This window comes from Miscanthus floridulus, chromosome 3, assembly GCF_019320115.1.
Source record: "Miscanthus floridulus cultivar M001 chromosome 3, ASM1932011v1, whole genome shotgun sequence".
Lineage (NCBI taxonomy): Eukaryota > Viridiplantae > Streptophyta > Magnoliopsida > Poales > Poaceae > Miscanthus > Miscanthus floridulus.
In genome coordinates, this window is record NC_089582.1 from 37,233,554 (window position 1) to 37,255,196 (window position 21,643).

Consider the following 21,643-nt stretch of genomic DNA (forward strand, 5'->3'; position numbering starts at 1 on the left):
CGACTCTACCTAACTGTCCCTGTAATGACGTCGATCGTCTGATGAGCAACTTATGTCATCCATGTTGGATCAGAAAGGTACCCAACACTTAATGTTGGACAAGTTATCAATCTAATGATAATGGATGGCGATATCATGTGGTGTAATAGGTCACCGGGTGCTCATGAACCTCCCATTCAAGTTCTTGATCTGTAGGTGCATGATGGTCATACAGTTGAAATCAACCATCTCTAGTGTGACTCCTTATCTGCAGACTTCGATGGCGATCGTCTGTTTGTGCCTCGATTGCAATTATTGTTGTGGTCAAGAGTAAGAATTTGGAACTTTGAGTGTTGAGAAACAACTGATTAGTTACCCATAGTAAGGTTAATCTCCAGCCAGGTAGCGACTTATTGGTAGCTATGAAGACTATGTCTCATAGAACGATGTTAAGCAAAGAAACAGCAAGGACGTTCAGCAATGCAAGATGTTGTATCAGCTAAGTGAAGAACTAGAGAAAGCATGTGCCTAGTTTCGATCAGCATCATTGTGCCCCTAGGTACCACAAACGGATTTATTCAAGGTTCTATTGGACCAAGTGCCAGAGAATATTCAGAAATGATTCCTTGTCTATGTAGGAATGCCCTACATGTGGAATAATGCTTTGTGCCCTGCAAAAACAGCCCACAAGTCCAATGTTTGTGCATAGGCAAGTTGGTGTCTAGAACGATGGTTGAAGTGTTACTAGAGAAGCATGTGAGGAAAACTCTAGCCTCCATCCTCAGCTAGGGAAAGGCTGCTGCTGCTATGAGAAAGGTTAGAGAGTGCAAAACACACACCTCAACGTGTGAAGCAAAGAAAAGGGAGAACACGAAATCTGTCTAGATTTTGTGGCACTAAACCGGTTATCTTCAAGCCGGCGATTAGTGACTCAAACGAAGTTGGATTGACCCCAAACTTGGTGATCTCATTCCTTGCTTAGGACCCTTCAATGTCTTAAGTTGGTTTGAGTATTGGTTGAGGAAAACATCGGATTTGAGAGATATCTTGTCGGCTCGGTTTGCTGCCATTTCAGAACAGAGCAGTTTTGGTAGATGAATTGTTTGGATGGCCAAACGGTATCCGGTTGAGTTGAATTTTGGTGAGTAGTTAGACGACCCATGGATCTACATGCCCACCAAAATTTGTGCATATTGGAGCAGTAGTTTGTGAGATATGAATAGAAAACAAAAGGGTACAGAATCTGCAATTTCGCTGTGACTGCGATCATCCTTTGCATTAGACGGTTGTGTTTGTAATTCATGCCAAGAAATTACAACTTGTAGGTGTATTGCTGTTAGACAACCCTCCATACCCTTGAGAAGACTAATTGCACCCCTATGTGCCTTGCTTTTGCCCTCTTAGATCAGCAATGCGTGAGCAATCAAGGTGTTCTAGAAGTCAAATTGTGCCCTTGCAATTCAAAAGTAATTGGAAAGGTGTCAAACCATAGATTTTTGGATTATGGTTTTTGAGATATTGATTGGCCTAAGAATGGAAGCCTCGACATCAAATATAGTTTAAGAAAGCTGGTTTTGCTACGATGCAAGTCAACCCAACTTGCTGTGCAACTACACCACGAAGGCAAATTGTACTTAACCTGCTTGGTAGTGAACTAGTCCCTAGTTTTGTGATTACTTGCAACTTGTGTTGTCCTCCAAGCCCCGCTAGCATCCTTCTGCATCAATGGTTCTCCAATGTTGACATGCCTTTGGTGTCTTCCATGTGTTTTACCCAAGGGGTTGCCTCAGATACAACTCGGATAACTGTTGCCGCTTGGATACGAGAATTCCCTTAAATAATGGTCGTCAAAAACGCTGAGTCAACAGAGTCAGCTATCACATTCATCGCTCACTCAACGGACTCTGGTAATACAGTATTGTTATTAGAGAAAGAGCACTGCACACATGGAACATTATGTAGCTTTCCATCAGTTGACATATGAGTGATTGCACCGCTACAACTAGTTTGGATATTGGTTAACTAGCTTCTCATACCCTCAAAGGATGTTTACCCCGTCTATGATCACATCCTTTATGAGAAGTTGTGCTCAAGCCACTTTAGTAGAGAACTGCTTTTCAAACCTTGGGAGCAAATATAGCACCGTTGCAAGGAATATCCGTCAACCGACTGCGATCTAGTGCAAAGTCCATAAGTTCTGTGCTATATCCACTAGGGAAGTAAATGTTACAAGTATTTAGTCTACGCTTTAATCACTCTTCGTACATCGAGGATGAAGTACGTAGGACAGTGCTATCTTGGATTCCTTCCAATATAACAATGCTTTATGGACTCCAACAAAGGAAATTCTTCAGACAACAACTTACAACGAAGCGCAAGTATCATAAAGTGTCGTGACCAAATTAGCCTCTCTGATACTCCGAAGTTAAGTAGCCTAATGCTATCACTAATGTTGGAAACTGGATGACATGTTTCTCTTCCCTTAAAAGTCTTTCGCACCGAATCTCGGGACGCGATTCCTTTAAGGGGGGAGGGTTGTAACACCCCAGGTGTTTATCACCAGTTAAGCAATGGGTTTAAACTCAACCATGGCATATTAAGTGGTGATGGAGATGTTAGATCAAACATATGAAAATGAGCCAGCACTTAAACTTGGACCATGCACCATTGCTTACATGTTGCCCTTTCCAAAAATTATGCTTGAGTAATGTTGGATGTACTTCTTTCATGTGTCTCACATCAATATTCATCTATATTGATCCATGGAAAAGTTTCATGAAGTTTGGAATCAAGAAGTCACATGAAATGACAAGTTATGTCCTTGCCTCGATTACTTTATTAGGTGAATGAGAACATGTGATGACAAACTAACATTTCAACCTTGCTCAAACAACTCTAATTACACTCATGAACATAAGTTATGAAGGGTTCATGTTGAGCAAGTGGCCAGAAAATGCTCGAATAGATCAAAAAGGGAAATTTAAGCTTTATCGTGATGCTACATTGACTTGGTTTGAACTGTGGCTTAGGTGGTTTGCATGTCAGTGGAACCTAAACAAAAGTTGAAGTTTGAGTGGAGTAGAACAAACTTTGTTTTTGGACCAAGAGCTAGATCAGCTTGTAAGCAAGTCAAACCGAGCCCTGAAGTTGGAATCCATGGCCGTTTTGGGAGCTCGAAATTTGGCTAAGTCTGGAATAACTGAATGCATGATTTTAGTTTTCGTGTACCCCACTTTAGATCCTTTTATCTATCAAACCAAGACGAATCAGACTTTGACGCTTTAAGAAAAGTTGGAGCTATTGTGTAGCTCTACAACTTTGATTACTACGGATTGTGCCAAAACTAAGTGGTTTAGGAGATATGGAGGGATGAACATCGGGCTTCAGTGGTATGTTTGAGGTGGTATTGAAATTATTTCCTTCTTTCAGCAGAAGCAGCCAGGCTGATGGCGCATAGAGTCTCGACGCCGCGTGGCCACCCGTACCCGTGCTCATCGCCACCTCGCCCTAGGTGCATGAAAGGGGAGCTTGAGCCCTGTTTCACCCTGCCCTCTCCATTCTCCCTCTCCCTCTCTTCTCTGCCTCGCTCCCTGCCAGCGCCATGGCTGAGCTTGGCGAGACCAGCGCCATGGCCGAGCTTGGCGAGACCAGCGCCATGGCCGAGCTTGGCGAGACGCCGCTGCTACTGGCGTTGCTCTCCCTCTCCTCCTCCCCTGCAGTGCATAGCAATGTCGCTCATGTCATTATCGCCGGCCACGCTGCGCCCTCCAGCCGCTTCCCCGGCCTCGCCGCCGTTGGGAGCTCAGCCGCCGCTATGTTGCCGCCCGCTGCGACCGTCGTGCACGTGGCCGGGCCACCTCAGGCCGCCTCCCGGCCATCTGAGACTACCAGCAGGTGCGTGCGGGCCCCCTTTTGCTCCGCCGCCGGCGAGCCTCCTTCGACCGGCAACAGCAAGCCCGGCAGGCTTCTCTGCTCTAAATTCTGACCAGGGACCTTAGGCTCAAATTTGACAAAATGGAAGGGCCTAACTGCATAGTCTATGACTCATATGAATAGTGCCTTTTGGATCTATTTGTTTTAAATCGGCTGTAACTTTGGAAATTCATAGTAAATCGTAGAAAAATTGTAAAATAGCAAATGATGACTTTTTAGAATCCTTGTGAAATTCTCTATGCACTAGATCTATAATATGGCATGTTTTAGTTTAAAGTTTTAGCTGTAAAAATAGATTTGTGCAGTAAGGTTGTAATGCTAGTTGAATTTGTTATTTTCCATAACTGCAGATCTAGGGCTCCAAATGAAGTGAAATTTTTGTGGTATGCTACTCATGTGATTGTTGATGTGTGGTAAAAATTTCATGAGTATTGGATGAAGTATGAGTGAGTTATTGGTTTATCTCGCTCTCACATGATTTCTTGCAATAGTAAATTGTCTTTTTCATAGAGGCAGCTATACTTATGCAAATGATATGAACTTTGTACAGTAGACTATTGAGAGGATATGTGAGCTACTGTAATTTTTGTAGAATTCATTGTGCATTTTTGGTATATGTTCTTAACTACACCTTGATGTCTAAATAAATTAAGAAATGCTTTAATAAAATTTATTTAGAGGTGAGCATCATGCTTTCTGGTGTTCTTTAGTCATGTGTGAAATGTTGGTAAAGTTGGTTTTGTCCAATTATGTGTTTGCAACATAAGTTAATAATTATTTTCTTGCCGATGTGGTTTATGGACAGATCTGGGAACCTAGCAAAGTTCTTTATGATAATATGCTTTGTTGTGAAACTTGTTTATACAAAAGTTGTAGATAATTCATGTATCTAGCTACTGTTAAAATGTGGTGGTATTTGGCCTTGTGGTTTGTGAGTTATGCCTGTTTAAAGTTGGGTTTCAGAAATGGCTGCTCTCTGTCAATTGTGGACCAGTTTCTGTAAATGGGTATATTTGACTTAGTTAACTTGAGAATCATGCTAAGATGATTAAAGATGAATTGTATAAAATTCCATAAGCTTTCCAGAATGTCTTGCTGCATGGCTATTGAATTTGTATAACTCTAGTTATGATCCAAACATGAAGCTGTTGTTTCCAGTCTAGAAATAGACATATGCTAGTTGTGGTTGTTTACTCCATGTGTTGCTAAGTGTGGCTTATGCCCTTGTTGATGGTCAAGTTATGATACTTGTGACCTTGTTAAACTTGTGTCATGCTTGATGTGCTTGCTCTCTATAGTTAGTTGTGTGATGTTAGTTAAATAGCTATTGGTGTCTATGTCTTGCATAATCTTGTGTTTGTCTTGAATGTTTATGTGATGCCTCTTGTATTACCATTCTTCATATTCATGCACTTGCATCTTGCATCTCATCTAGGTGCGCTAGATGAACCACGTGAAGGACGTGATGTTGGAGCCGAACCCGAAGATGGTGTATGGTGGACCTATCCCGAAGGTGGAACGACTAGATAAGTGCTAGGACGGGAGATGCTCACTTAGCGAGTGTCGTCTAACTAACACTAACTCAGTGTGGGATCCAAGGCAAGCCCCGAAGCATTCTAAGCCTTCCATGTTTTTACAAATATCTTGAGTATCTTTTATTGTTGATGATGCATTAAGTATAGGAATTGGTTGGAACCAATTGTTGCATTATATCCTTACCTTGTCTAGATAAAATCCTATGAATCCTAATTAAGTGTAGGATCGAATGATGCTTAGCTATGCATAGACCAGTAGAAGTCAGGTGATTTCCTGTCACCTGCGAGATATAGGATGAGCTCTGGTCACGGTTGGCTATATTTGCTATCATAGAAAAGAACCATGTGTTAATAATGAAAAAGAGACCGGACAGGATGACGGTAGTGCAGCAACAAGGCATGGAGGTCTTGGGTGTGAATCTATCCCCGTCTGTGTCGTTTAAGGACCGATGCGCTATACGTCCTCATGTCATGTTGAACGCATGCCTATCACTTAGTTGGCCGGATAACTCGTTCCAACTACGAAGCTGAGTAGCTCAACTCAGGCCGGAAGATCGAGAAGTGAAACTGCGCACCCTGTCGGTAGTAAGGATGTGCGGTGAGCCATTGGCGTAAGTCCTAGGTGAGATTGACCACCTGGCAGAGTGGACTCCCGGAGGGTGCGGGGCTGCTCGGAGCCACGATTTCTGAGTTGTACCAAAGGTGACCTGATGGAACTCCGATGGGGGAAGCAGGGTTTGTGTTAGGAATATCCCTCCAGCTGGATAGGAATCGATTCGAATCGCCGTCTCTCCCGGATAGTGAGAACTTGACTGAGCAGCGGCAACGTAGATTCACTAAATTTAAAGATATGGTTAAATGATGATGATGATAATGATAATGAGCCATGAAATACCTGATATGGTTATTATTGTTTGCAACTTAATCAAGTGACTGATTAGTATAGGTGCTAATATAGATGGTAGGTAATGGCTAAAAGTCACTGCTAGTATAGGTGAATAATGCTAATGGTTACTCAAGCTTTTATGCAAAAAGGTTTTCAGCTCAGCTCCACCAAATAAAGCCTTGCATAATCATTGGTGTCACTTTATTTTTGGTTTACGACGGGTAAGTCTAGCTGAGTACATTCTCATACTCAGGGTTTATCTCACCATGTTGCAGGTGAAGTTCTTGGCCTGTTGAAGATGGTGGCTAACCACTGGTGGGCTCGGTGATTCGATATTTAGTTCTCATCTATATGCTTACATCTGAGGATGTCACTTATGCTAGCAATATATTTGGAACTTATATTAATGTAATCATTTGAAATCTATGTTGTTTTCACTAAGCGGTTTTGAAACCCAAACTTGTACTATTATTTGTAAACCCATTTGTAATATTATTTCCGCTGCAACCCTGCGTATGTGATGTGTATTTGCTTAATCACGCGATCTTGGTTGTGATGTTGATTTACCGAGGTCTTTCGGGACACTCGGCGGACTATCGGGTTTATATAAGTGAAAGTATGCGCATGTCAACATGTTAGCGGGGACAGTCGTACTTGATCTTGTATAAATTGGGCGGTTCTGTCACAATGTTCATCATCTACTTTGATTATATGCTTAGTATAGTTAGATTATCATCATGTTCAAGCACAAGTTCGTATAGCGCTCACTCTAAGGTACCATGGGGTAGTGGTTGGCATTGTGTAAGCATGGTGCTTATATGTTGTTTACCAGCGGATGCATCCTATATTCGGGGCCATGTGGTAGATCACGGATGTGACACTCCCATTGAGTCCTTTGTAGTCCACTCCCCGAATATAGGACAAGTAGGATCTGGTTACGAAGGAAGACAAGCTCTATTCTTAATCTTCCTTAGTAATATCCCTTATGTGTAGATATGAAGTTGATCTTAACCATGATTACTAAGTGTAATTGCACTATTCAACATATGCTTTGACTTGTAATTAAGAATGACTTAGGAATTATTCCTTTAATATTCTACTTAGCCATGCTAATGTCATAGAAAGTACTCTGAGTATTTAATTATCATTTATCATTACTTATCATATACATTTATCTCTTGACTTACCCCTGTTATGAGTAGAAGTTTGGTTATGGTTTATTTCTCCATCATACATATAAGTTATCAATATATTCCAACTGCCCATCCTTCCCTGTGGTAAAAATATAAATAACGATACCTGGAATACTCCCGGATGAAGTGCTACAATGGTATATTATTTGTGCGCTTGCATATTCCTTTCATCTTATTATATATATTCTTTCTAGTCACATGCAATATTAAAGTACTTCTTAGTGTCATACTAGAAGTGGCACTAGGTAGTACCAACAAGCATTTCTGGCACCATCGCTAGGGATGACAACTTAGTAAAAGTAATGCTAAGAAATGTCTACAACATTTGGTGACTATTCAAACAAGTGACAAGTTAATAAATACCAACAAGCATTTCTAGTGCCGTTGTCGGGGAAGGTCGCTAAGCAAGTAGGAAATATTGATAAACTTTTACTTACTGATGTGATCGAGATAAACCATTGACCTCCGCTCAAACAGGCTTACCCTTGCTTTTTTATACTTGAGTATCTTATGCAGGGTAATGTATGACCGGTTTTGACCTTCCAACAAACTACGTTGATAATCCAGAAGCATTACTTAAGAGAACTAAGGCTAAACTTAAGAAAGTTTTAGCTTTAGAGTCAGAAGACAACCAGATAAGGTGAAGCTTAACACCAAAATTTGAAGCTATGGCTAACAAGACTCTCTATGAATTCCCTGCTCCAACTACGACCAACATCCATATTGGACCAACAGTCAATGTTGGAGACAATGGATTTGAGCTCAAGCCAGCTCTCATCAACATGGTGCAAGGAAGCCAGTTTTGTGGGAAGGCACATGAAGATGCGAGTGCTCATCTCCAACACTTCCTAGAGATCTGTAGCACTTTCACCATCAAAGGAGTGACCAGAGACACCATATTACTCCACCATTTCCCATTCTCACTCTTGGGGAAGGCAAAGCAATGGTTCTTTGCCAACAAAGATAGAAACACTACAAGGGATAACTGCTCCACTACCTTCCTAGCAAAGTTCTTTCCCATAGGCAAGACCAATGCCCTGCGTGGGAGAATTTCAAGTTTCCAACAACAACATGATGAATATGTCTCTGAGGCATGGGAATGCTTTCAAGATTACATATCATAATGTCCTCATCATGGGATGGAGAATTGGCTACTCATGTAGATTTTCTACCATGGGTTGACCAACAGTACCCTTGACAACATGGATGCTGCTACTCGAGGTGCTTTCCTATCACTCATAGTCCTAGGTGCAATAGCTCTCATAGAGAAGATGTCCTCCAACCAAGGTTGGAATGAAGAATGTCTTTAGACCTGCAAGGGAGGCAGGGGGTATGCATCAACTCAAGGAGGTAGACATGCTATCTACCAAGATGGATCTACTCATGAAGAAGCTCAAAGATCGAACTAATGAAAAGCAAGAAGTCATGCACATTCATGATTCCCTCATGACGTGTGAAGAGTGTGGAAATACTAGGCATTTAGGGAACAACTGCCCTGAAATCTAGGAGGATGTCAACACAACTACTTTCATCCTCAATAGAATCAAAGATGGAACCAACAACAGAGGTCGAACTACCAAGGTAATTACCAAGGTAACCCTCAAGGTAGTAATTTCAATAATTTCTGGCCAAGCTAAAATAATGGAGGGCTTATCTAGGAAGTTAGCTTCTAATGATAAGATCTTAGAAAACATAAATAATAGAATGGATAACTTTTCCATTGCTATTAAGAACCAACATAGCTTTAATAAAATGATAGAGTCACAAATAGCTTAGCTGGCGGCTGCTATTCCTCCAACCGACAAAGGTAAGATTCTGGGGCAACCAGAAGATCTAGAAACTATAAATCTTATCGATATTCACAATGCACTTACTACATAGAACCATTAATGGGAAGGTGGATATATTATTCCTTGCCTTGAGAAGAAGGGTGATACAGGAAGACCTATCGTCCACATTGCCATTGGACCTCACATATTCCAAGAAGCTATCTATGACTTCAGAGCAAGTGTCAACATCATGCCTAAGGTAATCTATGATAAAATTAATGGAGATGCTTTGTTGTACATAAATATGTGTTTGCAACTTGCAGATTAGTCTCTCTGCTACCCCAAGGGAATTCTTGAAGACATCTGTGAACGAGTGGGACAATCATATGTTCCCGTATACTTTAGATTTTGGAAACAGGTGGAGATGTAAGGGCACCCATTATCCTAGGCCGACCCTTCCTAAGCACCACAAAAGCCATCATCTACGCAGGACAGTGCTAAGATCTGTTTCACAATCAAGGATAAGAAGGAGAAATTCACTTTCAAGAATCATATCTTGCAATCTCCTAGTCATCCACAAATGGCATACCTGCCTAAAGACACCATAGTGAGCAAGATGAAGAACAACAGGAGGAGGAGGAAGAATGGGACCAAGCAGCCATAAGAAGAAGTGGTCAATATGATCAACACACTCCGATCAGAGTACAATCACCTCCTCGCTTCACCATATATGACCAAGAAGGACGATCCAGGCATACCGACGATCGAGTGTACCATTGGACAAAGAATCTTCCGCAAGACCTTTTGCAACATTGAGCCAGGGTGTCAATATAATGTGCAAGGTAACTTATGAATACTTATTTGGTGACAAACCTTTGTTCCCAACATATATGCAATTGCAGATGGCAGACCAATCAATCTGATTTTTGAAGGTAATAGCTAAAGATGTCATAGTAAGAATACATGATCAATATGCCCCTACCAACTTCATGGTTCTAGGACATGGGAGAAGAAGATGATACACCCATCATCCTTGGAAGGCCATTCCTCAGCACCACAAACACGATCATCTACGTCGAATCTGGATAAGTCCACTTCTAATTCCCTAGAGAAAAGGTACACTGTTATTTGAATAGCTATACCACTTATGAGCAGCCAAAGAAGACCCACTTCAAGAGGAGACGTCGATCATCCCAACATCGGAAGAATCAATCCCCAAGGAATGGAGGGGAAGAAGATGAAGAAGTTGTAAAAGATGAACCTAATCCGCCTAAATCAAGTCCACAGACCAAGCAAGTGTGGAAACAAAAAGGTGGTGACATCAGAGTCACCATCACAAGAGGTGCAACCATCAAGGTCTCCATCTCTGAGACTGATGGATGCACCTAAGGAATGAACAAGACTAGAGGTAGTCCTGTCTGGAGGACTTAAAATTCTGAACCCTCGTCGGGAAGGTAATATCGGTAGTTATCTATATTTACTTCCTATCATTGCATGAATTATTTTCACTTTAGCATATTTACTTTTCTGCATTAGCATTACATTTAGAAAAGAAAGATAAAAAGTTTCATGACTGCATTTCATCATCACATTACAAAATCCTAAGCCCCATGTGAATAAATCTACGGTGTAAATACCCATGGGAATATTCACCATGGTGGCATAAAAATAAAAATAAATGCCATGCATACATTATATTCAGAAAATCCAAAAATACTAGATAGACATCCTGCTAAAGTCTGTCAATTCAAAAATATTTCTAAACCTCAGGAATGATTAAACTTCAAACGGCTGATCGCTAACCCTTTATCCTAATCCATTCTACGAGTTTTGTTGTTCTTATTGAAGTTTTTTACAGGATGGTTATGAGAAAGTTCACCCGGTTGTCCTCATCTCATTCCACAAGGAATACACCCTCTTAGAGGAACCTAACTTCTTGATGGACGACAAGGACAACTGCAGGCAAACTGCTCTAAGGAGGACCACGACAACATCTAGCTTGGGGGAAGAGCATCCCCCATGTATCTAGCTAAGTATTTCTTTCCTTTTGTTATTCTTAAGTTTACTTTATAGTAGTTAAAAAATGGATGCATAATTAAAAATAAAATAAATTTATCTTTGTGTTAAATATATATTAAGTATTGTGTGATCTAAAAAAATGAAAACAAAATAAAAAGTGTGTGTCTAGTTTTCTATTCTTCAGAGCTAAAATAAAAAGGACTCTGAAGATGATCTCTTGAAATGGAATTGATGAATAGTTGCTCTGTTGTAATTCCTTTCAAGTACCTAGTTTTTAGCCTTGAATTCTTCTGAGTTTTGGATAAGACTGTTTTGATATAAGAATTTACTCTGAACTTGAAACTCATGGGTAGCATATGCCTGATCTAAGTCTAGGTAATTGACGAATATGATATAAGAAGGTCTATGCTGCTGTTTATCTAGATCCAAGTGATGCTAAAGTTCTAGGGCTTTATCTTTTAAAAACATAAAAATGTTACATGATGAGCTCCTATATGACAAAGCTTGAATTCCTACCTAGAGCCTTATATGATATTTAGACTAGGAAAACTTCCACGTATATGCTGCTTGTTTTGCATTTAGTTTAGCCAAGCTTTGTTGACCCTTATGAGAGGTTTGTCATGCTCTTAAAATCAAGATCACGTACACACCACCCACATATGCACTACTCCTACATAGAGGGTAGGTGCAAAAACATGCCATTCCATCTAGATCCACCTAAAAATGTTTTACTCCTACACTGGGAGTGAACACCAAAAATATGTTTGATAGGATATCCACCAAATAATTGCTTCAAGTTCTTGTTGTTATCTCTCAAAAAAGTTTAGTTGTAGAAAAGAAGCATGGGGCTATGCAAAAGTTATTCATTAAAAAGTTGAGAAAAAAAATGGACAAGTGTTCGAGATATATAAAACAATGGGTACTCAGATGTTGGCCTGGAAAAAAAGAAAAAAGGGAGATGAATAAGATAGCCCATGTTCTCTTGCAAAGTTGTTTCTAAGTTCAAAAGAGAGATATGTTTTTAAGGAGCATAGTAGAATTAGGTTAGCCACATATATATCCACCATACATGCATACACATGCACATCTTGATTTTATTGGATGACTCAACTCTCTTTGGATCTGAGGTTTGAATTTACAATATATGTATTGCAAGTATGCTCTTTCATGCTTTCTCCACTCCTATGAGCTCCACATAACCCTTAGTTGTAGAAAGAGAAAGGCATAACATCACTATTGACTTGGTGAGGATCCATCAATACCACATATATTGAAGATACTTGAGAGTGTCATACAAAGGAAGCTCTGAGTTTTATTTTGAAAACCCATAAAAACTCTAGAATAATAGTTGAGCAAAGAACTTGAGACATAGTGCTTGACTTGATCGTTCTGTCTTTTCAATTACTCAAGACCCAAGTGAAGGCTAAGAAGCCCCATGGTTGAAGGTAATATGGGAAAGTTTGGAAGTAAGATCGATTTGTCCTAATCCAGGAGGAGAATTCTTATTTGAACTGCATGTGTACTTTCGAGGAGTGAAAACATTGAAGCAACTCCTGATCCATTTGCTGAGTTTAGCTTTGCTTAGGGATGAGCAAAGGTTAAGCTTTGGGGAGTTTGTTGATGGTAGTTAACAAACATTATAAACCATCTATGTAACATGTATAAGAGAATGAATATAATCACTGAACAAAGGTTTAGGGGTTTAAACTAACAAATTCCATGAGTTTTGGTGAATCTATATTTTCTGCAGGGTTTATCCAGAAAACCATCAAGGTGGACCTAGATGTCAAACTTAATCATGATTATCTATGGGATAAACAACACTAGAAGGTTCTAGAGGACTACATAGGACACCACACTGAAGCAGAGGGCAAGAGGCTGCTAGGTGGGGCCTGACCGGTCCTACCCTTAGACTGGCCGGTCTAGGGCCCCACCTGTCAGCCTTAGCCTCGCTACGTTGGCTTCTATACCATCTAAAGGATTGCATCTACACCATTTATTCAAGTTGGTTTGATCTGAGGGCTCAGGACTGATGCTCCGGCCTATATATACCAGCCCCTGCCACCCCCTTGAGGCAATAAGTCATTTGAGAAGACAAAAACCCTAAGCATCCTCAGAGCTCCATATTCTAGGGCATAGCTAGCTAGGCTAGGTCTAGAGGGAGGCAAACAAGCTTCGCTTGGATTCCTGATCATGTAGGAGTGTGGCTTGGTATAGCTTTTGTACCCCTTTCTCTTTGTATCTCTCATTATTTTATATGTTTGCTACAATTGTTATGACATTGTTCTTAACACTTATTCATCTTCCTAGTTATAATGTTCATCAGTCTACTTTGATTATATGCTTAGTATAATTAGATTATCATCATGTTCAAGCACAAGTTCGTATAGCGCTCACTCTAAGGTACCATGGGTGAGTGGTCGACAATGTGTAAGCAGTGGTGCTTATATGTTATTTACCGGCAGATGCACCCTATATTCGGGGCCATGTGGTAGATCGTGGATGTGAACACTGCCCGTTGAGTCCTTTGTAGTTACACTCCCCGAATATAGGACAAGTAGGATCTGGTTATGAAGGAAGACAAGCTTTGTTCTTAATCTTCCTTAGTAATATCCCTTATGTGTAGAAATGAAGTTGATCTTAACCATGATTACTAAGTGTAATTGCACTATTCAATGTATGCTTTGACTTGTAATTAAGAATGACTTAGGAATTATTCCTCTAATATTCTACTTAGCCATGCTAATGTCATAGAAAGTACTCTGAGTAATTAATTATCATTTATCATTACTTATCATATACATTTATCTCTTGACTTACCCCTATTATGAGTAGAAGTTTGGTTATGGTTTATTTCTCCATCATACATATAAGTTATCAATATATTCCAACTGCTCGTCCTTCCTTGTGGTAAAAATATAAATAACGATACCTGGAATACTCCCAGGGTGAAGTGCTACAATGGTATATTATCTATACGCTTGCAGATTCCTTTCATCTTATTATATATATTCTTTCTATTCACATGAAATATTAAAGTACTTCATAGTGTCATTCTAGAAGTGGCACTAGGTAGTACCAACAAGCATTTCTGGCACCATTGCTAGGGATGACAACTTAGTAAAAGTGATGCTAAGAAATGTCTACAACATTCTGTGATTATTCAAACAAGTGACAAGTTAATAAATACCAATAGCCAGCCTCTCGAAGAGCGGCCAACTCCTCGTCTAGGGCTAACAACACTAGAAACCATCAAAATAAGGCCATGGACATTTGGACAGACCTTCTTGACAAAGGAAACCTTTCCGATCGTCCTGGCCTGAGCATCGGCAGCTACCACCCAGGCATCAACAGTCTCCCGCTATGAGGCGGAAAGGGTAGTCTAGATGGCATCAAGGTAGAGTGTGAGCCGACTAATCTCGCCCTCGGGGTCAGAGCATGGGTCACGAGCCACATCCCAATTATGGAGGGGCTCGTGGACTTCCTAGAGGCCAGGGGGAGAAGACCCCTCCAGTTCCATAGGGCATGTGTCTAGAGAGCGGGTGGCACCGGATAGCCGCCCAACCTTTAGCATCGCAGCATGAGAAATGGCCCTAAAAAGATTAAGGAGATCAAAATGGAATGACTAGCAACTAAGAACAAGACTGCCTTACCCAAGGCGCCACAAATGGGAGCAGAGCTGTGGCAGAGGCCTGCTCCCCTCTGGAGGGTTCTCAGCCGAGCACTTCCCATGGTCCATCACTTCGGCCGAAGACATGACTCGCTCGAAGCTCGAGAGAAGGTGAAGAAGTAGCGCAGGAAGACAGAGAAGAGAGGTTGCCTCGCTCTTACCTCTCTCGTAGATTTATGGCTAAACCAGGCACACTGGGCTCTCCGGGTTTTGTGCAAATTTAAGCAACAGGTTGCAGCGGGTGTAGTCAGAAAAGAGTAATAGATATTGTCTGGCACATTACAATCACATAGTATCAGACTTTCTTGCATGTGCATTCAGAAAAAGTAGTACATATTGTGCCAATGATTAACCTTTATACAATGCCTGATGCAGATGAAAGCATTCAATCATTGTCTGGCATGTTACAATCACATAGTATCAGACTTTCTTCTGTGTGCCTTCGAAAAAGAGTAGTACACATTGTGCCAACGATTAACATTTATACAATGCCTAACGTAGGTGAAAGCATTCAGTCATTGTCCGGTATATTACAATCATGTAGTTTCGGACTTTCTCGCATGTGCATTTAGAAAGAGTAATACACATTGTGCCAATGATTAACATTTACAATGCCTGATGCAGGTGCAATCATTCATAACAGAAATACACTAATAAGTTACTAAGTTACCTATAGTAATTCATATGTTTTGTGGATCAGCTGGAGGCCATTGTGCATTTCACTATCGATGGCAAGCAGACCTGGCATCAGAAGCTGCATCCATTCTTGGCACCAGGCCATGGCCTCCTTGTTTGTGGGTTGCGTATCAAACAACCTATGGCATAGCCCGTCTGTCCATTTCTCCATGAAGTGCTTTAGGACCTTCTTCATCATCAACTCTGGCAACACGACCGGCTTCCACCTAGTGATGAGCATGTGGAACATGTCGTACCCTTCATTCGATGGGACGACACTAATGGCAACAAACTAGGATGCCAAGCGCGGTACAACAAGCTTGTCGATGAATGGCGTCCACCAATTGGTCCCATCAAAAGTGAGCTCATACTACAGCACCATCTTGTCATTGCAATCTTCCATGAAGAACCACCTGCACAGAGTACCCTGCTAATCTTTTCTAGGGAACTCACCCTGTAGGAGGTCAAGCATTTTCTGGGGCAAAATCTTGGATGCCACCGCATCAGGTGGTCAACCTATGCGTTCATGGTTGCCATTCCTCCCGGCGGTGACTTGTTGTAGACATTTCCAAGTCCGTGTTTCAGGTAAGGAATGATGACACCATCGACAAACCCGTTCCAAATGTTAGGCCAAGCCGCTTGCTTCCATGGCATTGCAATGTCATAATATTTGTGTGCATTTTCACCAGTACACTTCAACAGAAACTTCTAGACCACGGTCAGCACCTTGGTGAGCATCAGCTGTAGCAAGTCCTAGTCGATGGTCGACATCCACGGTTATAGAAATACGTTAACTGGAACAATCTCCTAGGAAGCGTCGTACCTATTGGCAGCGCCGGATAGTCTAGGCAACACTACATCATGTAGGAATTCCCTAGCATGAGGGAACTCTAGTGGTAGGTTGTGCAGGAACTGTACCAGTTGTTCCTACTATAGGAACCTAGTGGGTGTCCATGTCTCCTTCAACCATTTCATAATGGGGTCAACCACCAGTTCAATGAGTAGTCTGGCATATGGTGAGGAGGTAAACTCATCGTCCAAGAGTATGTACTTGAGCTTGCTCACCGCCTCCATCTTCCTGTTTGGCTGCTCCAACGGATCATACCACATCAACTGCTTGAACGTCTCCTACACAATAGGGACCAACATCTTGCGTTGTGTCCGGTAGGGACATCTCCTTGTAATAGGAGGGATACTCAGTTAGCAACTTTGTGAACTCACGGATAACCATATCCAAGATGACCTCGGTGTGGCTCTCCTATGGGCTTGGGTGTTGGATGACGTCATCATCATGAGGACTCAAATTGCTTGTGCCCTCATCATCAGATGAGGTTGAATTGTTGGAGCGATTATTGGCTACAGGGATGATGTAGAAGGCGTCGGCTCGGTCAATGCCGAGACCCAAGTACTTATGGCGTAGTTGCACCTAGATGAGGTTGGCGTCCCCTTGGTGGTGCAGTTCGAGGCCATGGCCACCACTGTAGCCCATGCGTTCCATTATCCGGTGAACCACTAAATTGTTCATAGCGGTCGTCGTTGACACCGTCGGACAAGGGCATCGCTCGATGCACATCCCGTGGAGCAGAATGGCTAGACCATGATGCTAGGCCCTTGAAGACAAATGGCATGGGTCACCTATAATCAACAACAACAATGGGCATGGCATCATCATCGACAACTGCGACGCCATCAGCATCAACAACCATAGCCCTAGGGATAGCACTAGTGTTGTGCTCTGCTAGCGCCGTATGCTAGATGTTACCTCAGGTGGGCTAGTCGGAGGCCATGGGAAGCAGCAATAGTCATGGTGATGGATGTCACAACAAAGTGGGAGGCAAAAGAAGTTGTTCACTACTAACTGTTTCACTTAAGTATGGGAATGTGTTGCGGTAGTTCCAAACACTAGATGGAGGATGATCAGTAACTGTGGCATCAATGCGGTTGAATTGAGATTGGGCTACGTCCATCGCATCGCCATGGACATCGTAACTGTCTTAGTTCGCCCTTTCTGATCGGAGGACATGGGTGTATAGATGTTGACATTTTCAGGACCCTAAGATAGTCCGACCCTATGAAATATAGACGCTCTAGATCACTACGAGTCAATGAACAATGAAATACAGTGCTAACAACTATCAGAGGCTATCCAACTAGTCCATAGAACCCAACTATCAGGGGCTAACAACTAGTTCTAGTCTATAGAACCCAACAATTAGTTCATGATACAAATAGGCATGGACTAAGAACACAACTAATTGGCTAATTTTTAGTTTGCTTTTTTTAGCCCTGGCTAACTAGTCATAGTCCATCCAAATAGGGCCTAAGATAGTCGGATACTAGGAAATCTTGACAGGCCGGATAATAGTTTTGATGAAAAAACAAAATACAAATCGTGTCAACTCTTGCGCTGAGTTCACTATAACCATCCGCCGTTCATCTTGCGCACCTCCACCTTGAGCTTAACTTCATCGTACACCTACTTCTCCTCCCATTCCTCATTCTCATCATCGCTACAGGTGGCCTCATAGATCACGCTGAAGAAGCAGGTGTCACCGATGTTGAGGTGGTTGCTTGCACAGAACTTGTCGCACCCATACTTGAATGATGTGCACACTTTGTTGTTTGTGCGGATCCTATCCAAGGCCATGAACCAGCACTGTTCAACCATCTGTAGCTTGATGGCTTGCTACTGCTGGTAGCTGTGTGCTACCTGGAAGTCCACTAGCATGTTCTTCGCCTTGTGCAAAAAAAAGAATTATGATAAAGATGACACTGGTAACTTGTGACATTGGTACGTTCTGTGTCTCGCGTGAGTGCTTACTAGATACTTCACTTTGAGGTGGTACTTCTTCAGGATCACTACAAAACTCCTTAGCCCCACGATAGGTAGGGAGAGCTGACTACCGCTGACCTCGAAGTCATGCGGGTACTGCTTGCAGCAGGTGCTAAGATCGAAGACCATGACGTTAATCTGTGACCGGCTGTCATACCACAATACATGAGAGAAGTAGTCTTGAAGGTCGAGGGCACGGGCGAAGTGCTTCCATCCCTGGTGGAGGTACAAGTTGTCGCCATCGGGGAGCACCTCCACCTTCCATCGGGCCAGGCTCTGCTCATCGTCCAGACAAATCTCGAGTTTTCGATGACCTTCGATGGCCCAGGCCATTGCAGCCAGTAGTTTCTGCATGCACAACGATGAACATAACAAGATAGAGGGACAAGTTCATTCCCAAAGGCAAACCCCTGGAGATCAGATTTAGCACACAGAAAATGGTCACTTACCAATGTTTCTGCATACATTCTAGGAAGAAGGATCTTCATGCACTCCAGGTCACTCTGGTTCGGTCCTACCATGTCTTCTTACAACCCCACCATGCCAACTAGGGAACTTAACAGTCTTGAGGAATCCTTGCTGGTATGTCTCTGTTCTTGTTCTCCTCTCATGGGGGCTTTCTTTTCCTGTGTTTCTAGTGTGGTCACAAATGCAAGGAGTGCACACACTATTGGGGCATCAGTGGAGGAGCTAACATGTAAAAACCAGTGCTGAGATTGACACCGTCTCATCGGCGTAAATGGAGGAGACGTGCTTTGTTTTAATCAGTGTATGCTTGGGAACATCAATAATCCTACATCTTTGGTCGAACACGCCTTCTACGGTATGACTAGGTTGAGGTTCCTAAGGGAGTGCGACGGCACCTGAGGGGTGAAAAGACCTATCACCACCACACTCGGCTTTCAAGTCTCAACCATGTCATAGTGGTCAATTCACTCCTATCTAGCTTTCATCCTGCATTCACTTCGCTTTCGGCAGCTACGCAAGGTTTCTTTGAGAGGAGCAAGTCTCAGCAACTAGAAAGTCCTGCCGTCATATATTTGAACGCGTCAGGATAGTATACGTGTCGTACACATTTGTGCAAACATTTTCATTCACAAAGGAACATTTACCATTATCTCATTGCACACGTGATAGTCCGAGCATTGTAAATCTGACCAGGACGGACACATCTCACTCTTGGCAATCGCGCAATGGTTGCTTTGTGCCTTAGTTTGGTGAACTAAACATGTATCAATAGTGGTAGTAGTCATGAGTCGCTCTGATCATGCTTAAAATGAGTAGATATGATCCATTGTGAACCCAACTCGTCTTATTTGCATGTGTCTGATAAAAATTGTTGAACTTGTAACAGCCATGCAGCGAGGAGTTCATTTGAACAAGTCTTGGCTCGATCTAATGCACAATAGAGGAGGCATAGATGTTTCAATTTTACTGCACACGCTAGAAAGTCCCCCGCTGTCCGTTGGATCTTTCGTCGGATAGTAAGTGTACCCATCTCTAGCTAGCCGTTGCATGTCTCTTCAAAACCAACCAAGAGAAATTACTTATGAAAGCAACTCCTCTTCACTCTTCTGTCTGCCCCTCAACTGTTGTGACTGCTTGGATAGGAGTGAAAGGACCTATCACAACTGCACCAAGCTTTCAAGTCTCAACCATGTCATGGTGGTCAAAATCTCTTAAATTTTCACACCTTTCTAGCTTTCATCCGGCATTGACTTCTCTCTCGGTAACCGCACAAGGTTTCTTTGAGAGGAGTAAACCTAGCCTAATGTTAGGTGTTGAAAAATTTACTGCACATGCAAGAAAATCCTGCCGCCTTATATTTGAACGCATCGGATAGTATATGTGTCATACTCATTTGTGCAAATGTACTCCCTATTGACGGTAGTTAACGTTAATCATAAACCATCAATATAACTTATAGAAATGAATAAAAAGGATCACCAACATAGGTCTAGGGGTTTAAACTAATACATTTTCTAAGTTTTGGTGAATCTATGTTTACAAGAGGATTAACTCAGAAAACCATCAAGGAGGGCCTATTCGTCAAAGCAAATCACGTTTACCCGCAGCAAAACCGACGTGGGAAGACTCTAGATGATAGGTACTGAACTATTTCAGTATGGGAGTTGGCCCGATCTTCACGATAGTAGGTCACGATCAAGATAACTTGCAACAAGGCAGGGGAAAAATAAATGGATAACTTGCTAAAGAACAGTGGAGTAAATAGCTTTGTACTTGGCTAAGGTTGGATGCGACCAGGCGACGGGGAGAGAGGCACCAAAACCATGAAGACTTCGACTCGATCTCTGAACGACCGTAGAACCACAACCAGAGCTAATCCACACAGGGCGGGGCAGCCGTTCTGGAACCCACAGAGCATGAACTAGTGGATCCTAGAGGAATCTCTTCACAAGTCTAGGAAGAACAAGGAAGAACAAGGGTTTGAGTAAGCACTCGATAGCTCAGCTGCAATATCACTAGAATTATCAAATCATCAAAAAGTCCTTTTCTAGTAGCCTAGAGGTAATATTTATACTATGAGAAGTCTCTAAGATAGATGTGAGCTGAAGAAGCTAGGTTGAAAGGTGGAAGGTCAATGGCCTAGAGCATTCACGAGGTGGTCTTCAGTTTCCGCGCGTCTTCTGGGCTTCGGTGCAGTCTTTAATGTTTTGGTCATAACTCCTTCCTTCATAGCCTTTGGGAGACAAAAGATATGACTGTTTCTTCTGGATGGTTCTGTCATGCTAGGTTGACTCGAACGTAGCTCTTCTCTCTGATCCATCCTTGATGTATCCTTGTCTTCCTTCTCGGAGAACCTGAGTAATAACAACATGCATGACTTAGGTAGCTCGAAATTACCATCAATGTTTAATTGAAATTCACAAAGTAGCACATGCACCTCTTGCTGTATCTCTCGGGCGTGGCTACGGGTGATTGGTCTAGTAGGGACTTGGAGTGGTGTATCAGCTGGTGAGGTGGTCGGAGAGGTCACCAAGGTCGGTGAAGTGGTCGGAGAGGTCACCGAGGTGGTCGGAGAGGTCGCCGAGGTGGTCGGAGAGACTGCCGAGGTGGTCGGAGAGCTCGCCGAGGTGGTTGGAGAGATCATCGAGGTGGTTAGAGAGATCGCTGAGGTCCTCGACACTAG

At 42.3% G+C, this 21,643-nt stretch overlaps 1 protein-coding gene and 1 non-coding gene across 2 annotated transcripts; both read right to left on the bottom strand.

Moving 5' to 3' along the window:
- Nucleotides 1–8,560: 8,560 nt before the first annotated feature.
- On the bottom strand, nucleotides 8,561–8,667 carry LOC136547819 (small nucleolar RNA R71). The gene has a single exon (XR_010781768.1). It is a non-coding gene; the product is annotated as a small nucleolar RNA R71 (small nucleolar RNA).
- Nucleotides 8,668–18,135: 9,468 nt separating this feature from the next.
- Nucleotides 18,136–19,013, bottom strand: LOC136543535 (B3 domain-containing protein Os03g0212300-like). The gene is made up of 3 exons (XM_066535958.1): nucleotides 18,942–19,013; nucleotides 18,488–18,840; nucleotides 18,136–18,292 (listed from the first exon to the last, which is right to left on the bottom strand). Exons 1-3 carry the CDS (start codon nucleotides 19,011–19,013, stop codon nucleotides 18,136–18,138), a joined length of 582 nt encoding a protein of 193 aa, XP_066392055.1.
- Nucleotides 19,014–21,643: the final 2,630 nt, after the last annotated feature.

Coding starts and splice junctions, on each gene's coding strand:
- LOC136543535 (XM_066535958.1), bottom strand. CDS start 19,013: ATGGTAGGACCGAACCAGAGTGACCTGGAGTGCATGAAGATCCTTCTT. Junction 18,841..18,941: donor GAATGTATGCAGAAACATTG/GTAAGTGACCAT, acceptor TTGTGCATGCAG/AAACTACTGGCTGCAATGGC. Junction 18,293..18,487: donor AAGTACCACCTCAAAGTGAA/GTATCTAGTAAG, acceptor GGCCTTGGATAG/GATCCGCACAAACAACAAAG.